General features: G+C 28.9%; 2 protein-coding genes across 9 annotated transcripts in view; one reads left to right on the forward strand and one right to left on the reverse strand.

The window, feature by feature from the left end:
* LOC107449418 (uncharacterized) overlaps positions 1–25,629 on the forward strand; it is a 314,197-nt gene that overhangs the window by 152,849 nt on the left and 135,719 nt on the right. The gene's annotated exons all lie outside the window — the stretch shown is intronic.
* The window catches only part of LOC107446576 (golgin subfamily A member 4), a 97,905-nt gene continuing 73,935 nt past the window's right edge, over positions 1,660–25,629 (reverse strand). For all 7 annotated transcript variants that reach the window (XM_071186741.1, XM_071186740.1, XM_071186742.1 and 4 more), the window contains 9 exons: positions 22,146–22,293; positions 19,047–19,173; positions 18,039–18,072; positions 17,884–17,951; positions 15,554–15,629; positions 13,311–13,487; positions 11,724–12,087; positions 7,244–7,352; positions 1,660–2,193 (listed from right to left, as the gene is read on the reverse strand). In XM_071186741.1, the coding sequence (XP_071042842.1) occupies positions 2,082–2,193; positions 7,244–7,352; positions 11,724–12,087; positions 13,311–13,487; positions 15,554–15,629; positions 17,884–17,951; positions 18,039–18,072; positions 19,047–19,173; positions 22,146–22,293 (1,215 nt within the window). In that variant the 3' untranslated portion in view covers positions 1,660–2,081. The remainder of the gene's footprint in view (positions 2,194–7,243; positions 7,353–11,723; positions 12,088–13,310; positions 13,488–15,553; positions 15,630–17,883; positions 17,952–18,038; positions 18,073–19,046; positions 19,174–22,145; positions 22,294–25,629) is intronic.

Genomic DNA, 25,629 nt, shown 5'->3' on the forward strand with positions numbered 1-25,629 from the left:
CGCGCAGGTCGTCGGGCTACCGAAGCGGGGGTGCCATCCCTTCCGCAGAGGATCAAAATTGTGATGGCATGTCTTCGGATCATCCTCCGGGATGTTTCCCAGACCGTCGCCAATAGCCCATTGTGCAGCTCTAGTGCGACGTAAAGTACAAGCAACAACCAAGAATCGACAAATATATTCTTAACGCAATGTGAACGTTAGGAAAAGTATTCACAAGTTTATCTTTAATTTGAGCCTTCAACATTTCTTGTGCAGATTTATGTTCATATAAATTATTTCATTAGTTCATATTTGAAAATAGTAACGATTCATTTACAAAGTTTTTCTCTAAAACGGATGAGTAAATTTTCACCAAATTTTGCGTTTTTAGTTTAATCTCAGATTCTGACAAATTTTTGTGTAATTTCCTTGTAATTCGGGTTCGATAAAACATCGATTAATGACACTTTTTGGTCGATCCAGAAAACTGGGAAATTCAGACATCCGGGATAGCGATGGTCCCGAGCATCCCAGATAATTGGTTCTCTACTGTATAAATATTTCTTGTAATTAATCTCACTATCAATTTCACTGTTTTCTTTGCTGGTTTGTTGTTCTATATCATTATAATGAAANAGTTATCGATCGAACTAATCATAATGGTATTATCGATATCAACTGCAATATCGGCAGTATGTCGGTATTGCAGATAAAGTTCAATAAACAAATTCGTAAATTAAAATCCATATTAATAGAAATGTAAAAAAAAAATATGCAAGAAAATGTTAGCATATATTTTGAAAAGAGGGGAGGGCCCAAAAGCGGCTATGCCTGGGGCCTACGAAAGGTATAATCCGGCTCTGTGCCTACGAAAGGTATAATCCGGCTCTGGGAGTAGTCATTTACGTACAAAATGTATCTAATTCCACTGATGTAACTACCCAACTTCTTTGTAGTAAATCGCGGGTTGCACCAACCAAATCCATCACAATCCCTAGGTTCGAGCTTTCCTCCTATCTACTTCTCTCACAACTTACACAGGTCATGACTGCAATAAGACTCGAAATAGACTAAGTTATATTATATTCAGATACAACAATAGCCCTAGCATGGATAAACTCTTCTAATTTGCTCAAAATATTTACAAAATCTCCCTTCAACAATTTTATCCTCCTATTATATAATTTTTTAAATTTTACCCCCTTATTTTTTTTTGAAGTAATGCATGGACAACTGCCAGCCAAGTTATTACATTCGTAACCAAAGAAAAGTTCTTTCGCTATTTTTAAAAATCATATTACATACGACTAAAAAATCCACCTTTTTTAAAACATAAAACGTGTTTTATTGGATAGCAAAAACAAAAAAACAAAGAGAAGATAAAAGTCAATTAATAAAAATACCTCTAAGTTTTATTGGGTAATTAAATTGGTTTATCTAATTTTAGTCACAGCATTCTCTTTTACATATTGATTTATGAGCCCTAATGTGATTACTTTTTTTGGTGATTTGTTTAATGGCAAACCTCCGGGCCTTGGTTTGCTGAACAATGTTGTTCCAAGCATTCCTGTTCTTAAGACTGAGTAAGATTCTTAAGATATAGATTTCAGTAATTTTTCTTACATCTGATATATATTTTATTATATCAATTTGATAAATACAAAATAAATAAAGAACACATTTAAACAAAACAAATATATTCATTTTATTCAAAGGCAGGCATAGACCACAACAAATCTGATTAAAAAATAATCACACATTAAATATAAAGTCACAGCAAATTAAAATGTAAAACATGCACAATGATATAGATTGTGACTTAATTTTCGATAAAACTTTAAAATGACTCTCAATGCACTTTAATTGCTATCAGCATATCATCAGCAGTCAGTCAAGGCACAATAGAAAAACATATGATATAGTCAATTTGTTTCATAAATATAAAATTTACAAATTTGTACATAAAAATAAAATAAATATCTTTCACTCGCAAAAAATTTTAGAGTTTTTACAAAAAAGTGAATGATATATTTTACATCTTTGGCATGAGTAAAATTGAACGCTTCGTTTGTGGCAGGCACAAGGGGATGTTTACAGATTTATCATCTGAGGCTGTCAAGTCCCAGTTGCTTCTGAAGGGTGTCTAATCTTTGCACATATTCAAGAAGTTTTCCTTTATCCGCTTTGGACTTTCTTTTAGATTTTGTACCAGATCTGAAAAATGTTAATAGTACATAATTACCAGCAAGAAAAAAAAAAAAGATTTCTTAAAACATAATATAATATAATAATTGGACAACAGATATCAGTAGTGTATATCTTAGGGTTATGTGACTCTATGCAAATTTCATGCACACTAAACAGACTATAAACGGTAACTATTCAAATAATCACATCTTCAAAATAGTACCTCAAAAAAGTGAATCATAATCAAAAGTAGAATAAAATACTAAAGTAGGGCATTTACAAAGGTTTTGGTATTTTACACATTCTGATTACCATCGATATGTCGACAACAATCACCATTAGGCATGTAATCAAATTTTCAAAAAAAAAAAAAAAGCTATTAAACACTTATAAATATTTTATCAAAAATATTCAAGTTTTTTAAAAAAGAAAAAAAAAATTAGGACATGCATACTTGCGAAATTTTTTTCTTCCTTTCGTTGAAAGTTTCTCATATGTAAATAGAAAAAAATCAAGAGAATGCAAAAAATTAATTTTCGAAGAATATTCAGAAAAGATTTGTTATTCTATTGTTTAAAAGTAATAACTTATAATTCAAAAATACAACTAGTTAATTTAAATTTGTAAAAAAAAAAAAAAGTTAGGAGATGAATATCTTGATATTTACAAAACAAGAAATGTATACTGATATAGATGTGTAGAGAATTAAGCAAATTACGATAACCTAAGTAAATTCAAATCACAATTCTAAATTAGTGAATGGTCTCTTATTTACTTTTTATCAAAACTTATAAATTGGTTCAATATTTCTTTAACGAAATGATATAAATATTTTTTTCCCAATAATCTTACAATAAAAATATAATGATTAGTGATGCTGAACATCATTGTCATAAAAAAATAATTGCACGGTCAAGCAGAAACTATATGGTCCATACTAGTGCAAGAATCCATCTCAGTGTATGTACACGAGGATCTGCACGTTAATTTATCCAATATGTAAAGTGAACGGTGCTTCCGTATATGCTAAATGAATCGTAATAACGTTAAAAATCATGCTTTTCGCATAACTCTTGATGACAAACGAAATCGCATTTTGGAAAAGAGAAAAGTAAACACTTTTTGCGAAAAATAGACTTTTGAAAGATGAAAAAAAAAAAAAACCTTTAGCATTTATTCAAAGTGTTCTTCACACTTTGCCACCATAATATAATAATTATTATATTTTGATTTCCAATATATTGTATAATATATATTGATTACATATTAGTGTTCATATAGGAAAATCTAATTCACGATGACTACAATATTTGAATCTAGATGGTTGGAAGCTGGATTTATTTTCCTTCTTTTGATCATTTTTCAATAAACTTCGGGTTATTTTTTCAATGACACAGCCTTTTCAGGTATCTCTTCAGTCTTACATTGAAGCAGAAATTCATTCATAATTTAAATTTAAGATTTTATATTGTTTAAAAGCTCTTGGTGTTAAATTGTACTGTATTCCCTAGAAATAAATATATTGGCAATTCTGAATATCCTATTTTATAATATCTGAAGTATTTTAGATACACGAAATCTTAAGGACTTTAGTAGCCAATAAAATTATCTCCACTGGCGCAAGCAACAGCCTTGATGGGGACCTAGCCTTCCTCAGAATTCCATTCCATGCTACCTTGCCTCTATCAGCCTATAAGTTTCTAATTTGTCATCGTAATGGTTTGAGTTTTTTTCTTCATGTTTTAAAATCATACAAGAATTGATTTCCCCACTTATTGGTAAGAATTTTTTTAGCTAACAGGATATTTTTAATGGCTCACCCATAAGCAGAATATTTTCAAATGTTTTGGAACAGGATTCAAATACAAACGTTCTGCAAGCATTTCACAGCAAAAAAAAGTCAACTTTACGTTAAAATCAGGGATGAGAATGGTCAAAAGGCAAAAAAGCTGAATTTCCACACAAATAAATTTTACATGTGTGTAATAGTTTAAAAAAAAATTCCAGACATTTTAAGATAATAAATAGTGTTGACATAAAATTGTGTACCGTCATGTGGGGCTACTTTGAGCAAATTCGAATTTGGCACTTTTCAAGTGCTGCTATTCAGTATTATGTTTTTTTCATGCTAAAGATGTGTGGAATTTGAAGATAGAAGTCTCCTCTATTACTAAAATTTTTTTTTCGAATTTTAAAACAATCTCAGAGTGTGTTTTGTTTATCCAATGTCAACAACTTTCCGAGAGCGTCGGACGTCGAAAAGTGCGCGTGGAAACTTTAGCTGCGAAATGCAAAGACGCTGATAAAACAATTGTCGTAAGTGCAAATTTTTTTATTTATGTATTAATAAACAATCATATCATGTTAGGGTTAAAAAAATTTGAAAATTAATAACAAATAAACGGAAAATGAAAAAAAAAATGTACTGTGAGGCTACTTTGTGCAAAGTTTCGTTATTTTTTTTTTCGACAGAAAAATTGTCAGACGTTATAAAAAAAATACCTGGAACGAGAAATTAACGTGATTAAACTTTAGAAAAGCTGCAACAATGTTTGCAAGCAGTTGCTGGCGGTATGTCGATTGCAGAAGCTTCTCGGAAGTACAAAATCCACAGAAATACTATCTCTAATAAAATTCACAAGAAACACGTGAAACGTGCTGGTAAACTATTATTTTTCTTCTACAAAGATTTTTCTAATGAATTAATCAAACGATTTAACACATAAAAATATATTTTATAGGACATCAGGTGATTTTGACAGAAACTGAAGAGCAAGTTCTGTCATGTTCATTCAAGCATGTTATGTTCAAATTTATCAATATTATAAATGTTAATGAATATGTAATAATTATTATTTTTGAAATATCATCCATTTCAATGTTAAAAAAAGTATATGGTTTCCTTTTGTTTAAACTCAAATGTTTTGAAATAAACATTCTTTTTAAGAAAAAATTCTTCAAAAAAAATGGTTTTTTAACGCTGAAAATTATTTTCAAACTAATATCTTTACATATCTTGATGTTTTTGTCTTTAAAAATGTCAACAATTAACTTTTTTAACAATTTTATATCAATATTTTACTAAAAACATGATTATTAAACTGAATTCCTATCACTGCACAAAGTAGCCCCACTTGGGGGCTACTTTGTGCAGCGATAGGAATTTTTTAGCAGCCCCACTTACTCTGTGCAAGGCATGTTTTGACTTATTATTTGTAAATATTACATACAAATAATGCCAATATTGATCAAATTCACTCGTCTTAGTCCAGTTAGGAATATAATATTGATAAATTTTACTAAAGTTTGAATTAACATAGTTTTTTTACATGTCAAAGTTCAAAAACTGCGAAATCCTGCACAAAGTAGCCCCACATGACGGTACTAATTTATTAATATATGAATGAACACTTAACATCAACACTTAACATTTAGTAAAAAGTAAAGTTACCAATTGAAAATATAAAGCTAGAAATAATATTTTTCTTCAGTTCACATAAAGAAGACAATTATTATTTGAGAAACTGCCTGGTTTAGCAAACTGAAATTACCGAGAACATACATTAACATTCCCTTGCTTTTAATAAATACTGCTACGTGATTTATAGCAAATATATCAGTAACATGACTTTTTAAATTATTTAGAAAATAAAATTTTTTTTTACAATTGGAATCACTATGTTCATATTATAATCTAATCTAGCTAAAGCCCCGTGAAACATCAGCATTATTTTTAAAATTTTGGATTTTGGTGCTGAGTTAAAAAAAAAAAAGGTACTTCTTCCAAAAAAAAAAAGAAAGAAATTAAATAACTTTTTAAGAGATTGCTTTTGTTTTCTATATCTTTTCTTTCTGCTTAATTTGCTGCAAATGATTCAAGTTTCACAAAACAAGCAAAAAAATCCCTTAACAAGGTCATATTGCTCGTATTGCAGCTTGTGAATGAGGGGAAACAGATTGGTGATGCATTAACCCATTTTCAAACATCTTTTGACAAATCCCATTTTTTCTTTCTTTACCTGCGTGTGTCACATTTTCTAGTACAGAATGTAAGTTTTGAATATATTCTCTTCCAGTTTCGCTGATGTTGTAATACCTATACATACTAATAATTGTTGACAGAAAAACAGTCACCTTTATAGCAACTAATTCAAGAAAAAAACTTACTTCTTACAAGAATCGCGATAATTGATTTTAAAATCGTGTGAACACAAATAGCGATCTTGAATTTTAAAAATGAGAAAATACAAACTGCGTAAGAGAATTTTTAAATTGCGTAAATACAAATCACGATTCATAAATTTTAGATCGCGTTAAATACAAATAACAATGTGTAATTTTTAAATCACATATAAATATGAAAATCGCTGTTTGATATCATAACCGCATGAACAAATCACGACATTGGACTTTAAACTCGTGTGAATACGAATCTCTACATAGGTTTTTAAAAGCGCGCAAATACAAATCGTGATATCCATTTTTAAATCTTATTAATAAGAATTGCAATGTACACCTTTCAAACCATGTAAATACGAAAATATATGTTTGATATTCAAATCGCGTGAATAAGAATTGAAATTTTAGCTGGTCCGGACTTGGGACTTCCAAAAGGCTTGTTTAAAGCAGCGACGTCTGAATTACGAAAATACGAGCTATCTTGGCGGGAGGTAAAAATGCGGAGAATATTTTCTGTGCGTAAAAGCGGATTATTATTTTAAAGTTACATAAGGATTTTTTGCTGGAACTTTCCCGATATTCAAGAACTATCCAAAACATGCAAAAACAAGATAATTTCTGACAGAAGACACTGGCAAAATCCAGCTTCAAAAACAATTTCACTTCATCCACATTAACTTAGCGAATTTAGTATGAATGTAATTTAGTTATTGATTGAGTAACTAATAAATTTTGAATATTTTATCCTTTGTAATGTATTCTATTGAACTTAGTTACCAAGATATAAATTTTCTGCTTGTAAGTATATTTAAAAATCTTTCATAACAGTTTTGAAAAAGTCACAAAATAAAACAAATTCAGACTTCATAGGATCTCTGATAAATATATTTGTGCATACCTTGAACTTATTGAAGAAGCACTACTGTTAATACCGGCATGTACTTTTTCACTTTCACAAACAGATGCAGATCTTGATGATAATGATAGATATGACATGTTGAAACTATCTAATAATGAAATTATACATTATAAAACATTACAACGTACATTATAAAAAAAGTCATTTTAAATTGTTGCGTACATCCTAAAATCCTTTTTTTTTAAATCTAAAAAGTATACACCAACAAATGAATTTTTTATATTTTGAGCAATAAGATGAATAAATCAGTTTCAAAAGCTAGGTGCATATAAAAATGTAAAATTCAAACTCAATCTCAAACTTAATGATGGCAATATATTTTACGGAGAAAGAAAAAATTGAATATTAAAATTTAATACCAGAGACAAATCACTTAAGCAATTAAAATTTTTAAGCAGATTTGAATTAGTATGTTTCGTTAAATTAGTTGCCATATTATCTGATAGTATGAATAGAAATTCAAACATGATGAAAGTAAGTTTTAGCACAGAGATTGATGAGTAAAATTCCTCCATAAACTTTGATAAAGCTAAGCAACATGAAATAAACACAAATTATGCCATAAAAAGACATACTATAGTTTCAGATCTATAATTCAGAACCTTAGTACAGTATAGTACTGAAACACTGAAAGGGAGAATAAAACATGAAAATGCAGAAAAGGTAGAGGGAGAACCTTTGGTTTGCAATATGTAGAAATTAAAATGTACAGTGATCAAAATACCAGCTTCCCTAAATAGCTTTGATATTTTAAGTTACAATATCAGACATAAAAACATACTTTTTCTGAATAAACATACTTTTTTTTTCCAACGGACTTGGGGATTTCTGACCCCTGAAATATAAGGGATAGTTGCAATCTGGGAAATAAGGTCAGAATAGTTTGTTCAGGAGAGCTGTTCAAAGATAAGACCCCCTAATATTAATTTTTTCTTTTTGCGTATTATGCCATATCTCAAGAACTTTTTAAGCAACTTGAAAAAATTATGAACACAATTATAAAATTTGTTTATTTAAAGATAATTCCATGCAAAAAGTAACTTTTTGTAAATATTTACTATTTTATATTACTTTATTTAATAGTTAAAAAATTTTGAATTGCAAGGTATAAATTTTTTAAATCATTTTAAAGAACGTAACTTTTAATGCAAAATACAAAATTTAAGCGGTCAAATAGTTCCGAAGAAATCGAGTTAAGAAGGAAAATCATATTTTAAATCATTTAATCATATTAGACCGATTTTGCTCAAATTTTTGATTTATTTTAAGTAACTTTAAAATGATGTAAAAATTTTTATATCTAACAACTCAAAATTTTTCGACTATTGTAAAATAAGATAAACATTGACTAAAAGTTATTTCTTGCATTAAATTATCTTTTGATGAATGAATTTTATAATTTTAAGTAAAAACACACAAAAAAACATTATGGGGTCCAAACTATTGGGACTGTATTTCCCAGATTATAGCTATCTCCTATATTTTGGGTGTCAGAAATCAGAAACTGTCCCCCACCCCCCAAAAAAAGAGGTATATTTATTCCAGAGAAAGTACATATTTGTGACCGATTTTGTAACTTAAAATATCATCTGCATTAATTAATTAGCACACTTGAGTCACCCATTTGAATAATTAAGATTGACTCCTAGATTGTGAAGATCGGATCACTAGATCAAAACTTATTCAGAGTGGTCTGCTTTTTTTTTTTTTAAAATTTTGAGCACTGTGTGATCGTTAATGCAATGACACTTTCTTATCTTCCTTCTATTGTGTGATTAAACGAGGAAACAAGGTGTTTGTTGCCCTTACACAAATACTTGATCTTGCCTAATTGGAGTGTGTGAATATTAAATCTGAAAGTAGTTATGCGCCTGAAGCTATAGATTTTTTTTCTTCGAAATGACATTTTTAGATAATTTTTTTAAAAAAAAAATGTCTAATAACGTTATATATAAAACAGGATCATGTAAATGTTGCAACAACTTCTAGGGCAGTTAGGAAGGGGTAATTGTGACACAAATTGAAAAAACCTGAAAATTTTATGTGCAAAAAAAATCGATATCAAGATAACAATTTATATACCATGCATGTTTCATATTTAACATAATTTTATGAAGTAACATTTATAATAAAATTATCTACTAATGAAGAATACCAAATCTTTATAATAATTAATTCAAGAAAAAACTTACTTCTTACAAGAATTGAGATACTGGATTTTAAAATAGCGTGAATATGAAAAGAGTTATTGGACTTCAAAATGCAAAGATACAAACGGCAAAATTAAATTTTTAAATCCCAAATACAATTCACAATACATAACTTGTAGATTGTGTGAATACAAGTCCTAATGCATAGATTTTAAATCACATATAAATACAAAAATCAATGTTTGATATTATTTGATAATGTTTCACACAAGTTTGATAATGTCACCTATGGTCTTGAGATACAAAGCAATACTCTGGATTCTGGAAAAATCACATGCCCTGCTTCAAGTTTTTAGACGCTGAAGAATGATATTAATAATCCGAAATACAATCACCCTTAGTGAGAGCACATCATCAGGATTAAAACTGAATTGGAGCTCATGCCCGGGAATGTCATTGGATACGGCTAGGGGTACTTTCCTATTACGACTTGTTCGAAAGGACACGAAGAAATGGTTGATAACAGTGGTGCGCCTATAGCAGTGTGTAACATTTTCCAGCAGGAGTTCGTATGCAATTTTAATTCCGATGATGTGACTTAACAACATAGAAATTTGTTGTAACATTTATGTGGTCCTCTGTTATGACAAAATAGACCCGCATTATGACAAAAATTGACTAAAAATGTCATTTTCAAGGAAACTGTAGTTTGGAATAAGAAACTAGCTACAGATTTGAAATTGGAGATAATAAAATATTTAAAATCAATCAAAAATCTTATGTAACAGAAGAAATTTTTTCTTCTTCTCCAGTGTTATATTGCAGGCCTGTATCCAATCTTCTTTTGTATAAACCTCTTTTTCCTTTGTCAGAACTTGTTTCTGATTTTTTTTCTCCCTGCATTAACATATTTTCTTCACTCATTCCATGTTTAGACATGAAAAAAGGTTTTTGATTATTAGAATCAAATCAAAACTAAAGTATGTCTGCCAATGAGGTATTATTTCTGCTTTATTAAAAATGTTTAGTTTTATTCATATATGACATAATGTATACCCTCTCCTTATTTGAAAGACTCTTTTGAATATTAAAAGAAAGGACAGATTTTTGTAATGATATGAATTTAAGATCTAAATTTCAAAATGACAATTGTTCTTATTTGAAAGTCAAAAACCACAACGAATGATAAGTCTAATTTCCCATTGGTCAAGTTGATGTTTTCATTGATTATATTTGATACAAATTATCACAATTTTATTAAATGAAACAGATCACTATTCTCTGAAAGGAAATGAAATCTAATTTACAGTTGATACATATATTTCCATTAATCACTTTTGGGTTATACTGTGTATTAACTGTGTGTCATATTTTTCAATAAAAAATAAGCACATTTTTAGCACTCAAAAAATATTTTTAATCCGTTTTCAAAAAAACAAAAATTCATAATTAGGATTTGTGCAGTAATAAAAATTATTTCTTCCCCCTATCGTTTAAAGTTCTTAATTTATAAACATTAAATCAATAAAATTTATAAACATTTTCAAAAACTTTATGTAATCATGATAAAATAAGTGATAAATATTGGAGAAAATTGAGAAAATCACGCAGTTTTTTGTAGTTTAAAACAACAATCGATACCGCAAAGAAAAAATCTTTTTTTTAAAAAGATAGAAAATTAAGCACTCTTTACAAACCTCGAATAAAAAAGGCTCCTTTAAGGGCTTTTAAAAAACGCAAATCAAAAATAAGCACCTTAAGCACTTTTTAAAAACGCTACACATCCTGATAATTGAAAAAAAAATAAATAAAAGTCTAACTTCATTCACTTGATTTGCTAATCTTGCAATACCTTACAAAAAAAAAAAAAAAAAAAAAAAAAAAAAAAANAAAAAAAAAAAAAAAAAAAAAACCTGTTTTAATTTCTTCTACATTTAACATTAAATTTTTTTTTAATTACAAATGATTTCTATGCACTTTTCTCAATAACTTAAATTTTTATTTCTGCAAGAACAATAAAAAAAAAAGTCGTAACTTAAAAAAGGAAAGAAAACCCTTCGTAAAAAACAAAAATCAGAAAGTTTCAAAAATTCACGAGAAAATACACTTCTTAAAAATACAGAAGAAAGATCCTACATAAACTTTAAAATGAAGTTATGCAATGGGTGGAAAAACTGAACATCTATTTTTCCAAGAGAGCTAAAATAATTCTAAAACTTTTACAATTCACCAACTATTAATTCAAACAAATTAGACCTTTAATGTTAAACACTTTAAAAAAAAACTCTAAATATTGTCTTTAAACTTACTTGGTGATGAACTTCTACAATTTTGAAATACAGAATTGACTTCTGCTTTCACAATGTCTGAAGTAGGAACTTTAGCAAAAAGTTTCCACCTTCGCACATAATATTTCATTCTTTGAATGGCCACTACGACGTATGCAACAGAACGGAAGAGTTCACGTCCACGGACTGGAGAATCCACTGATGTAAAAGAACTGTGACTATTGTTCTCAAACATAATGTTCTTCCCCATTTGATTCACACACGATAAAGTCATTTTTTCAGTCAACTGATAACCTCTAAGGAGCATTAGTAAATACTTCTTTTGGTACAGTAAAGATTTATTGTGACTCAAAGTTTTTCTGTACACCCAGTACAAGCCATGGATCTGGAAAGAAAAGATAATAATCAGCATTGTAGCACATTTCTCATAGCAGTAGTATAGCAACCTGTGTAAATGCAACTGAGAACATACAAAATAATTTGGTATACTATATTTAAATCCATTAAAAATAACACTTAAAACCAAAATGCTAAAATTTTATCAAAACCTATACACGTTTCGGTGTCTTAATAGAACACCTTCACCTGTAGTATAAAAGACAGGAATGGTAGAAACAGGGATTATTTAATCTGACAGAAGTTATATTATTCTAAAGAGATATACAGTTATTCTAAAGAGATATACAGTTAAAAGAAAATAAAACGACAGAAGATTAAAAAATTAAATAATTTTTAAATATTTATTAAAAAATCCATATATGTATTTTATGTGTTGATTTGGAATTTTGGGAAAAATGAAAACTCTATCGTTAATGACTGCAATGCCATTTTTCTCTCTCCAAATATTTGAAAATGATACATTTTTTAATCTTTAGTCATTTTATCTTTTAACCATATATTTCTTTCTTTAGTATGATATTGCCTCTGTTTGATTAATATCATCCATAATTTTATCCAACTGATGAAGGTGTACCATTGTGACACCAAAATCCATTGAAGTTTGAGTAAAAATTTTACAGTTTGTGATTTTAAAGCTTTCTTTATTGAAATTTATGTTATATTTGTTCATCATGGAACAGTAAAGCTTATTGTGATTGAAGACATATGGGCCAAAACAATTGATTTGTTAAATCCAATTTAACAAAAATCAATAACGCTTTTTGTAAAATTAATGTTAAATTTTTTTTTAAAAGAGCAATTCAATTTTTAGATACTAAATGAGGAAAAAAACTCTTCTTCTTCATATTTTAACTTTTTTCCTACCTTTGCTAGCGTTATTTGCATAAAACACTTATTGTGGAGTTATCGTCCACAAAAGTAGAGAGTGACATTTATAGCTGGCATTTTAGTTGTATTACTTAACTATCAAGAGTTTTGCATTTTAGCTAATGTAGAAACTTTTTCATTGAAAAATCTGAGGTGAGAGAATATTAAACATAACTTATCCTTGATAAGTTTTTTTTTTGAAAGTTATGAACAATTAAAGGCAAAATAAACCCAAAAAGTATTAAAAAAAAATTTTATGAATAAACAAACATATGCAGAAATGATATGTAATTGAAGTAAATGTAAAAGTATTCCGATAAGGGGAAGAATATGCATATTTACCATAACTTCAAAACTGGAGCTTATGCCCTCCTCTTTTAAGATGTTTGATAGCTGTTGAGGTATGCTAGACATTTGCGTTGTGAAGGACAAGCTACTTTCTGGCAGTTCTATCTCTTCCGGGGTATTCAAAATCTCATTTGTTAACTCTAAAAGAGATTTCACACTTTCTGGATACATCTGTAATACAGAAATACAATATTCAGAAAATGAATTTTTCATAATACAGCATACCTGCCAATAATGGAGAAATAAAATAACGGAGATTTTACTAGCAACATTTCTTGGGGTACAAGTAAAGTTTTGATACATCATGCATAATCATGTAAGTCAAAAAGTGAAATTCAAAATTGGAAATAATATAATGTAAGCACTTACATTCAGCGATGTAAAAAATATGTATATAAATCTTAATCTAAAGAAGATTTTTATAATTATGATTGTTTATTATAATGATTATTTACAATTACTCTAACTATAAATACTCAACATACAGCAGTAGCGGCAATAGCACCATCAGTAGAGGAATAAGAGAAGTATTTTACCATTAGTGGATATTTCATTGCCAATTTTTTTTTAAAATTTTAAATACGGAGAAATTTGAGAATATACAGGTTAACAGGAGACAGTCGTAAAATACAACAGACTTCGTTAAAAATCAGGAGACTTGGCAGGTATGATACAGTGGTCAGAAAGCTTAGCTCTTCTAAACAACAAAATTGTTTCTTTTTTAATTTGCCTGCACAATGTTACAAAGGTATTATGTAACGATGATGGTGGCTTGAAGTTCAATGGGTTTCAGATCAAATGGTACCAGCTAATCTGAGACCCATGTGCAATACAGATCAAATTAATACCATCAAGCTGTAAAAAAGAAGTCTTAATCTCCATGTCCTCTTTGGCTAACAACTGGCTGTGATGTGAGTGCTTTACTTTTGGAATTTCCTTCGTAGCAATAAAATAAAACAAGGACATATATCATTTGTGAGTTTCTTAGTTCACCATTGGAAATAGAACATTACACACACACTAAATGTCTCACAATCAGGAAATGAAACATTAATAACAAAATTTATTAATGTAGGTTTGCCTGAAATTATAGCAATACACAGGGGCTGAAGCTTAGGACAGAATTCCTTACAGAAAATTTGTAGCTGGGTAGTTCGTAATAAGTTAAACACATCAAAAACTGGTGTTATTAGTTCTCCTAGCCATTTAACAGTTTATATCTATATGGATTAAATGACATAGTCTGTGACTATGTCAAGATTCAGCTCTGGATTCATGCTCAGAGTTTAATATTTCTGAACAAGCATCATTATGAAACCTAGCATAGGATTCCAAAGTTATGTGCAGGAATATAATTTAATAAAATTTAGCCACTTGTCCAAAGGACCAGGAACTAAAAGCTACTCTTAGTCCATACACATATTCACAGGTCCTTTTACAAGTATCTATTATTTCTTTTTTTTAAGTTAAAGTGAATTACAAAGAAAAATTAGAATGCAGTGCAATGGCTTTATTAAGATCAAACATGCGTTTTACAACAAAGACTCAGATCAAAGTATGAAACAGAGTCAGCACATCCCTTTATATTGATCGCTAGTCTTAGTCAAATTTTAATGGTCTCGTACCAACGTTAAATTAGAGCCCTCATCAGGAAGATTAAGTATTTTGCTGTAGCCATTTCCTAAAAAGGCAACCTTTCATCAGAGACAATTCATTTCCGAAGAAGTAATATGACTATAGAATGATAACTCATCTGTTTTGTTTGTTGAACAGAAAGGCTATGGACACAGTCCTAGTTTTAAAGGATAGACAGAAGAAGCCAATTTGAAAGCAGCATTTAACCTACTATCTATTTTACATAATATCCAAACCAGTGATTTACAGATAAAATAAACTACTAAAAATCACTTAAACATAAGATATGCTAATTATTTATTTATTTGGCACACAATGTGATGACAATATTACCATCTGGCAAACCACCCCATGATTGAAAGAGGTATAAAAAGACCTCTAATGTAAATAAACCCAAATTTCAAGGAGTAAATCGACGCTTTCGAGTTCGCTAATCTCTGAATATTTTCTCAGTTAAAACATGTTAAATAGTTAAAATAGTGAACAAATTGAATAGAAGTTGAAGAGGAGATTTTCTTTTATTATAGAAAATAAGTAACATAACAAATATTCTAATTAAAATAAAGGATAAAGTAAGAATTTGTAAAAACCTAAAATAATACCTCTTCTGTATTGTTCAATTTAACAGGTGGTGAACTTCCAATTTCTGGTAAAAACATGGAAAAGTTTTGAGCAGATCTATGAATATAAAATTTGAGAAGAACAGTTAACACTTTTTAATCGATACAAAAAATACATGACCATTAATCAAATTTTCATGACCTTTTTTTAGAATACTTTGCTCTTTATTTTATTACAAATACTTCTATATTTAGGCATTTTACCAACAAGTGATTGAACAAATATAGAAAAGCTGAAATGTTTGGATTCCAAAAATTTGAATATGTTGTTATTATACAGGAATCTGAATAGTGATTTTTTGATATGCCTGATTCGCAATGATTTCCGCCTAATTAAATGCAATTTTTTCAAACCCTTCGAGTTTTGCTTATTTTAAATTCTGATATTTTTAATAAGATTTCAGTTCCAATAGTTTTTTTTTTTTTTTTTTTTTTTTTAAAAAGCGATATTTTTAAAATAAGTGATGTAACACCACGTGAATTTTAAATTTGAGTTATCACCTTCTGAAGCACTAAATTCCAGCCGATTCTTTCGTAAATCCACGCCATTTATTTTTTAAGTGGTTATTCATGTGGTTTTTTTAAATACCGCTATTTTTGATATGATGCACGAATTTTGAATACATTAACAAAATGCAAAATTATTTTCAAATACTTTACATGATCATGATAAAATAACTAGTTTCTGAAATTTTTTTTTCTGTTATTGTTGATTATTTTAGCTATTATAAAATGATCAAGAGATTTTTTGGTTCAATATCAAAGGGTAGAAAATGAAGCCTGAAATTGAGAATATCTTGCAAAATGCAGCAGAGTTGCACATGAGAGTGCAAGAATCTCTCCGAACCCAGCTCAGTGGACGCACACGCGAGTATTTCATCAAACATGTAAAACGATTAGCGCTTTCATACGCTACTAATTGATGGTACGGTGAAATGGATTGAATGCATTGTGAAAACGTTGAATAGAATAGTGTGAAAAGCACGCTTCTGCATAATACATGGCGAAAATAGGCATGGCAAAGAGAAAAATCTTTTTGAAAATTAAAAATTAAGCACTTTTAAAAACACCCAATGAAAAAAAGCACCTTTAAACACTTTTTAAAAACGCTAGGCACCATGTGCTCAGAAATTTCATCATACAACACTAGGAGCGCATCCCTATTATGAAATGTTTCTTTGTGTGCTTCTGAACAGGTAATAAGGAAGTACAACATTACTTTTAGGTAAGTAGCAATTTTAAACCCGATGATGTGTCCTAACTTTCGAAGAAGTTTGTCGCAATATTTACGGAATCCTTGTTATATATAAAGTTTTTCAATTTGTACATTTCAATAAAAAATAGAATAAAAATGTAATAAAAAAAATGTGTAGCCTTAGGAACAAAACTAAATTCAGATTTGAAATCCACACAATCGAATTAAGTAAGATCACGTATCTGTATAGATACAACAATAAATTTGTTCTACGGTGTTATCAATGTTTTAATTAAAAATTTGTTTTTTCTTAATTGTGTGAATACAAATCACAACATGTAATTTTAAATCTTGTGAGAAATTCTTAATTTAAAGATAAAATGGCTAGCCGAACAACAGAAATGTATTGTATGCTTTTTGCATTTTAAAATGGCTGCAATGCAACATTTGCCATTAAATATATTTCTGACATTTATCCAAGTGTATTATGCATTCATAAATACCAAAGAAGGTTTTACAAACTAAAATTCTGTATTTTTGAAATGTTCAACTTGTATTGATTAGAAAGACTAAATCTAAAAAAAAATTAATGAATTCCGGTCTGAGGTATTGCTTCACTCAATATTGCACCATCGGATTTTTATTTATTCTAAAGGTGAAACATTTTTAAGTGGCAAAAATTTGCATACTGAATGATGAAACAAGGTTCCTAACAAAGAGGATAATTACATTAAAAAAAAAAAACATTTCTTTCTGATCCCAGGTACCCCCAACATGAACGGGACATATAATTTATTATCATAATCTAAAAAATACAGAGTAAAAAAAATAAAACTAACTAACTTAGTAAAAAATTATAATTAAATATTTTTCTTTTTAATTTTTACAATTGACACAAATTTAAATCACTTCAGCACCTAAAACAACATATTAAGTAGTACTCAAAAAGGTTTCAGTAGAATTATTCAAATTTGAAGAAAATTCTTAGCAAATATTTATTTTTTAAAGAAAAGTGTTTTGTAAAAAATAATTTAAAAAAAGGAATGTACTAATTAAAATTATATCAGAGAAATTAAAACCTTTCAAAAATAAGAATTATTCTATTTAAAATTTTTACTTGGGAGTGTCAGCACTTCGTAGTCTGCCCATATCATAGGAAGAAGAGCTTGAATTAATGGATTGTTTCTGCAAAAATAATCATTTTAAGAAAATCAACATTTAACATTTATCCCTAAAATAGTTGAATGTAAATCAAATAATATAACACTTTACCTGTGTACTTCCTGTAGATTCTAAAGTGGTCACTCTAAAAGAACAGAGCAGTTAATCAGGATGTAAAAATTAATTCAATTTAAGGAAATAACATAAACAGATATACATTTTATACATCATAAATTATTCTGAAAGCGAAGTCACCGAGTCAAATAAAAACCCCGTATAGATGTGAAAAATACAAAAAATAAAAAACGATGTGGAATTGGCCAAAAATATGATAAATAGCTGTAACAACTGCAGAAAAATTATCGGAAATGACGCCAATTGATGATAGATTAATGTGATCACTCAAGTTCAAATAACATTGCACAAAAATATCAGTCTGAAAAACTGTGTAAAAAATAGCAAAAAATACTGAAATACGATATGGATTTACGTTGGAATTATCATGAAATGGGCATGTCCAAAAGTGATGATTTATTGTAATACTGCTGTATCAAAAATACCAGAATTTGAAAAACCATGTGAAAATGGCTAAAAAAAAAAAAAAAATCTAAAAAATATAGAAAAGACAGTTTTAAATTCGATGTTGTAAAAAGGAATGCCCAGAATACACAGCATCCGGATCTAAATTCAAATTGCATTTTTCTTACCATTAAAAGATGTATTTGTAGAAAAATATAATAGTAAAACTTTTATTTATGCATGAGGACGCCCCAGCTTGTTTGGATTCATTTTTATTTAAAAACTTAACTCAGTGAAGGGTCAAGACTTATTGTGTCCATTCCAGTTTTCTTGACCTTGGGGTGGAGAAGCAGATATTATGGCTGGGTGAAAAGCAAAATGCAGAAACCCTTGTGTTTAGTTCCCAGGCATGCTTGGTATTCATTTTATTGACCCACTGAATGGATGAGAGACTGAGTTTACTTTGTCTGGTATGAGGATAGAACCCCAGACCTGTGGCACAGGAACGCACCGCCCTACTGCTCAGCCACTAGGCATTATTTTTATTTGACATTAAAAAATAATTATTAATAATATCTTTTTAACAGAGATCAAGATTACCTATTTTCCTCAATGCTTCTTCTTAATGCAGAAGCTTCATTAACACTAAATGTTAATTGTGCATCGAGTTCTGTATTAAGCTTCACTTGGTGAGTCAAATTAGTTGTAAGAAAGTTTATCTTTGCATCTAAAAGGGAGAAAAAAAGGAGCATTACATTTTTTAAAACAACCAAAATATTTTGATTTCATTAATGACCCAAATTTCTTTTCTTGCATAAAAGGAAGATCAAAAGCATAATTTTTTTTTAAATTATTATTTGTGCATCAAAGATGAGGATCTAAAATGCAGAATTAAATAATTAACAGACTATACAAAAAAATATTTAATAAAATAAAATGATCTTTTACCAAAATTCCTGATTACAGTAAAAACTAAACAATCAGGACTGCATAAAAATTGTTCAATTAAGAAAATCCCAGAAATTTGGGCATCAAAAATCCTTGTTTTTCACATTACAATAAGCTTTGTACTTGTAAAATCATAATTTTCATTTGAGATAATTGACTATTTTTTCCCCATTAATTGAAGTCCCTTTAATTATGTCAGTTAATGATAAAAATATGTTTAAGTAAATCAGAAAAGGGTTAAAAGTTTGAGTCACTGCAGATTTTAGATCAACCTGGTTCATTTTCAAAAAACCAATACTTTTTGTGTTTACAAATACTGCATGCATTCTGAACTCATTTAATTGTCAAAAATCTATAAAAAGATAAAATAAGTGGGTTTTTTTTAATGAAAAATGAGTGGTTAGGAAAAGTGGATGAAGGATTTTTTTTCTAGCATAATGTAAAGAGTTTCAATACAATTTAGAAACTGAAGAGTTAAGATATTATTAAAAACTTCATTTATTTCAAAAATATACAAATTGGAAATACCAGTCAACATGTTTCAAGAGCATACACAAATAGATAACCATTTTTATGTCTTGCCAGAAATGAGTGAGAAGAAACAAAATTGATTTGAAATACAAAACGTAAAGTTGACAACAAGAAATGGAAAAATAAAGGTGAGAAACAAAACTTAAAAAACAAGATTCCAGGGAATCAAGACAAGCTGATGTTTCAAGAGCATACAGAAATAGATAACCATTTTTAAGTCTTGCCGGAAATGAGTGAGAAGAAACAAAATTGATTTGAAATACAAAATGTAAAGTTGACAACAAGAAATGGAAAAATAAAGGTGAGAGACAAAACTTAAAAAACAAGATTCCAGGGAATCAAGGCGAGCTGATGTTTCAAGAGCATACACAAATAGATAACCACTTTTAAGTCTTGCCAGAAATGAGTGAGAAGAAACAAAATTGATTTGAAATACAAAACGTAAAGTTGACGACAAGAAATGGAAAAATAAAGGTGAGAAACAAAACTTAAAAAACAAGATTCCAGGGAATCAAGACGAGCTGATGTTTCAAGAGCATACACAAATAGATAACCATTTTTAAGTCTTGCCAGAAATGAGTGAGAAGAAACAAAATTGATTTGAAATACAAAACGTAAAGTTGACAACAGGAAATGGAAAAATAAAGGTGAGAAACAAAACTTAAAAAACAAGATTCCAGAGAATCAAGACGAGCTGATGTGAATAGGGACTAAATAATTTTGGTAATGTCGAAATTTTAAAGCATGTCTTGTTTGTCTGATTTTTCCCAAGTCGCACTGACAAGGAATGTGGTAAATGCCCCAGCAATTATCAAAACTAATGGGATCTTTAAGAGGTTATAGTTTCGCCACTGTATCAGTATCACTGTATACTAAGACGAATGTATTGTCAACATCTTTTCCAACATGAGAATTTCAATGCCCTAGAAACTTTTTCTCCAAAGTAATGCATGAATATGTGACTAAAAATGGTAATCACAATACAACGGTAATTTCCAGAAAACAATTGAGGATTTAATGAACAACCTCCTCTTTTCCATTCCTTGCGACACATTCATGTATTATTTTGAAGGAAAAGTTTTTAAACTGTTTAAATTTTCATAGTGGAAAAGATGCTGACAATATGTTTGCTTAGAACACAGCGATACTGATTTTCAAGAGTTATTTTCTTTCGTCAACTCATATGACCCAAACATTAAATTTATTTTAGATGCAGAAATTAATTTTACTTTACCTTTTTTAGATGTTTTTGCAATTAAATACTCTGATAATTTTCCACCACTGCTTATAGTAAACATTTTGCTCTCTTTGTCCCTTCATGTTTATTTTAATCACTCTAACTGTCAAAAATGTCTGCATTTTATACCTTTGTTCTCTGTGCACTTTGCTTGCTGCTAATTGAGGATTTAACTATTCAATAGTTGATTCAGCTCTTGCTAAACTCACTACACTCTAATCCTTATCGAGAATTTGTTATTTTACTGTTTCTCTTCTCCCGTCTGTTATAAAATTGCTAATATTCTCACCTATTTTGATTTTAAAGTCATTTTTATGCCTGTTAACAAATTTAAAGTCTCTTAAAGATACTACTACTTTTGACGATTGCTAGGCCATTTATAACACTTTTTGTAACTGCAACCTTGGCTCCATCGGACAAAATAGACACCCTTTTAAAATTTAGACTTAATGAAGATGATAGATATCAAGAATATGAGAAATCATCAATTGCTGCACATTGTTGGAATCTTGGTCAGAAATTGAATTTCAACAATGCCGAAATTATTTCACCCTAGCCACATAAGCTTATCTTGGTGCCTGGAGTCTCGTTTCATTCATATGAATTTTGATTCTCTTTCTCCATAGCGCATGAAAATTTTTTTTACCCTGATTTTCCTCTCGCCTACGGTGGTTTTTCTTGTTCTCTCTTGACTTCTGTGGTTTTTCAAGTTTTATTTCTCACCTTTATTTTTCCATTTTTCATTGGCAACCTTACATTTCATCAAATCAGTTTTGTTTCTTCTCTTTCATGTTTCTCAAGTCTTTAAAATGGGCACCTATCTTTGAGTACTGGAAAGATGACTGTTATTTCCAATTGGAATATATTCGAAGCGAATGAAGTTTTTAATCAAGTAATTTAACTTATTACTTTGATCATATAAAGGTTAATAAAAAAAGTAAATAAATAAAAAAATAATAGTGCACAAAAGCAAATTTGCTTACTGTAATCAGTAACCTGATCTTGAAGTTCAGCACATTTCTTCTGAAGAGAGCTTATTTCTTGATCAGAATTTGCAACTAATTCTCGTGAATGTAACACCTCTTCACATAAAACATCCACAACTTCTTTTAAACTAAGTAAGTTAGCATCCTAAAGTAAACAATAAATAAAACATAAATATATAAATCAAATAAAAAATAGTCTTACATTAGTTCACATAGAATTTTTTTAAGTGTAATAGCGTAAGGTTATCTCTAATGTTAGGTTGAGGTATCAAAGCACCCTTTAAGGAAAAGGAAAGGTTATAAATCCTAGAATGGTTGATAACCCTTTAAGAGTCCTCTTCATTTGCCATCTTCAACTTAAAGTACTCATATAACAAGACATATGAAACATACATAGCATTTGCATTAGTACTCATATACAACAAAAATAAAAGGTATACTAACATAAGGCTTATTCTAATGTTCGGTTCACTTTTAAGGAGGGGGGGGGGGAATTTTTTTTTTNTTTTTTTTGTTTTTTTTTTTTTTTTTTTTTTTTTTTTTTTAATAAATCCTAGAGTGGCTTAACCCTTAATAGGCCTTTGACATCTTGGAGAAAAATTTTTGATATTTGTTTTTTTCATGTTTTCTTTTCTTTTTTGTTCTTAGCAATCTTCTGATGATAGAGTATCAAGCATCATTCAACAGAAGTATGAAAAAAGGTTAAAAATTAGGAGAAATATTGATCAATAATATTGATTAAGTAATTTAATACTGCAAATTTGCTTGCGTTTAGAATTTTTCTTTTTAAAATTGATTTTTATTATTGTTTAAACTGATTAAAACCAGAATGATTCTGATTTTTTTTAAAACCTAAATGATGCAAAAAAGATATTTATCAAAAATCTAAACATAGACAAAAGTATAATACTTAACTACTTTTCAAAAAATACTGATTGAAGAAGATATCATTTAGCCAGAAAAAACTGCATTAAAACTTTAGAATAATGCGAGTTATTTTTGTCATATTTCAATTGGACAACAACTTTGAATTATGTATGTTTTGAAATATATAGCAAAGTGCTATCGATCCAGAGCCAAATTAACTGAATGGATTATGAACCATGTGTTTTTCTTCCTCTTTATCCAAATTTTTTAACCCGAAAATCTATTTCCTCCAGAACATCAGAATATTCTTTGAAGAACGTCGAGAAAAAAAAAAATCACCCACCCCCAATCACTTGCCCTTTGAAAGAGGGTCCACCTACCTGCTCACATTTTATCTAGTTTCACAGAGTTCCCACTTAATTTATAGAAATTGAATTTTCTGTCTTTACTAAGCTTTCTAGGAAAGTTTCAACAGAATGCCAGATTATATTTTTACAGCATACAGCAATATTTCATCACAAATATTATTTCGTTTTATTCAATTATTAACTTTCTGATAGAAAACATGCTAAATATTACATAATTTTGTAAAAAAAAAAAAAAAAAAAAAAAAAAAAAAAAAAAGCAAAATTTTTAGACAAAGGTTTATTTAAGTTTTATTATCTAAGTTAAAAATAAAAGCAACATTTTGCAGAAAAACTGGAAAAATTCAAAATTACAAAGAAATTTACTAAAGAGTCACAGGTCCTAAGAGCCCGCCATCATATATCTTACTCAGGGTTTGAAATTGATGGTGGTCTATTGGTTTGACACCACTTAAATTTGACTCTGATTGTATTTAAACATGCCTTCAAAATAAAATACAGTTACACCAAAAATATATATTAAGTGATTTAACATTTAAACTTACTAGAATGTTAAATCAATGAGAACCCTGAGCTTGGTTCTTCGCAATGAGATGGTTCCATCTGGGGGTAATCGGAGACAATGATACATTACAAATATTAAAAAATTTTAATGGAACACAGATATTTTTAAATTGGGGTATAAAGCTAGGAATTTAAATTCAGTTTCAATGAAATGGGAGGCCCAGTACCATTTGATCCACAGACCGGGGTTGGGGAACACTGCTCTAAAGCATCAATTGATGTAAATGGAATTCAAGCTGTTTTGTTACTTTTGATTTTTTAATTTATGTTTTTATCTGTGTTTTTATCACAAAATAGCATTTTTTTAAAATCAAAATCAAGGCAAAATACATTTTGGTATTGTAATTTTTAATTTAAGCTAACTTTGACTAAATTTAAAGAAAGAAAAAGAACTAATAGGGGTTTGCTAACAAAAATATGTAAGGACTAGAAATATGTTTTAATTATTGGTCTTTTTGACCAATGCCTAAATTTTCTCAATTTCTATCTTTGTCACTTATGATTAATTAAAAAGCAAAATTAAATTATACAAAAAGTTTAATTTTTAAAAACATTGCTGTATTAAACTAAGCAAATGTGGCAAAATTTAATAGAAATTTTGAAACCAGAAATTGCTAAATAAAGAGCATTTTTAAATATTAACTCAATTTTAAATCCCTAAATTTTTTTTATTATGTTAAAGAAGAATTTTTACAAAAAATTATAAAAATAGACGTTAGAATTAATTTATTTTGAAAATCATTTACATATCGTTAACATTAATTTTAAAATTGGTTATTTTTCACGTTTGGGACAAAATTGTATTATTTCCTGACCGCGTTGGCAAAATGATTTCAATGAAGGTGGGAAGTAGAGAAAACCAGTTTCTTTTGTACGAAAACAAGTTTCTCCTTATTCCAGTTTGAAAACATGCAAAAACATGCACTACTGTCTGGATTAATGTGAGAGTAATATGAAAAACACCAAAATAGCAGTTTTTTAAAGTTGTCCAATTATTACTATTATTTCTTTAAAAAGAGAAATAGACCAGGGTCCCTAGTATCGATGATCGGAAAGCTTATGTACTGACAATCTGAGTAAATATCTAAAATAGTTTCTTTGTCATTATAAAGACATTTTAAATCTAATAAGTTTTATATGTATAGTAATATGCTAAAATGCACTACCATAATTGCCTGGAATAAGTTTGAAAGAATTTACAATTTAAAAAAACATCACTATTACAATCTTTTAAATTTGCCTAATATACTGATTCTTTGTTAAACAAATCAACCTGAGTCTTGAACAATCTGGATGCTAGGCATGATATTTACTGTTGATAAGAGTAAATGTGTAAAATCGGTTTGTGAAAACTAAAAAAAGATCATCTAAATAGGACACATCTAAATAGGTTTTAGAATTTTTCTCAACCTCTAATCTTTTTTGACGGTTGATTGAATTTAACCCCGTAACTATCAGTTAATTTTCAAGGAAACGGTCATAAAACTGCCTATTTTGCCAAAAACACGTATTTGATTAGTGCAGATATCTAGTTTAAAATAATCTAATTATATAAAATTACCTTAAAAATATCCTGGTACTGCCATCTGGTGCGTAAAATGAGAAATAAAATGTTTATGTTATCGGCAAAAGAAATGAATTAGTTTCATTCTTATGGGTGCATTACTACTGAACACTCCAGCCCG

This window comes from Parasteatoda tepidariorum, chromosome 10, assembly GCF_043381705.1.
Source record: "Parasteatoda tepidariorum isolate YZ-2023 chromosome 10, CAS_Ptep_4.0, whole genome shotgun sequence".
NCBI lineage: Eukaryota > Metazoa > Arthropoda > Arachnida > Araneae > Theridiidae > Parasteatoda > Parasteatoda tepidariorum.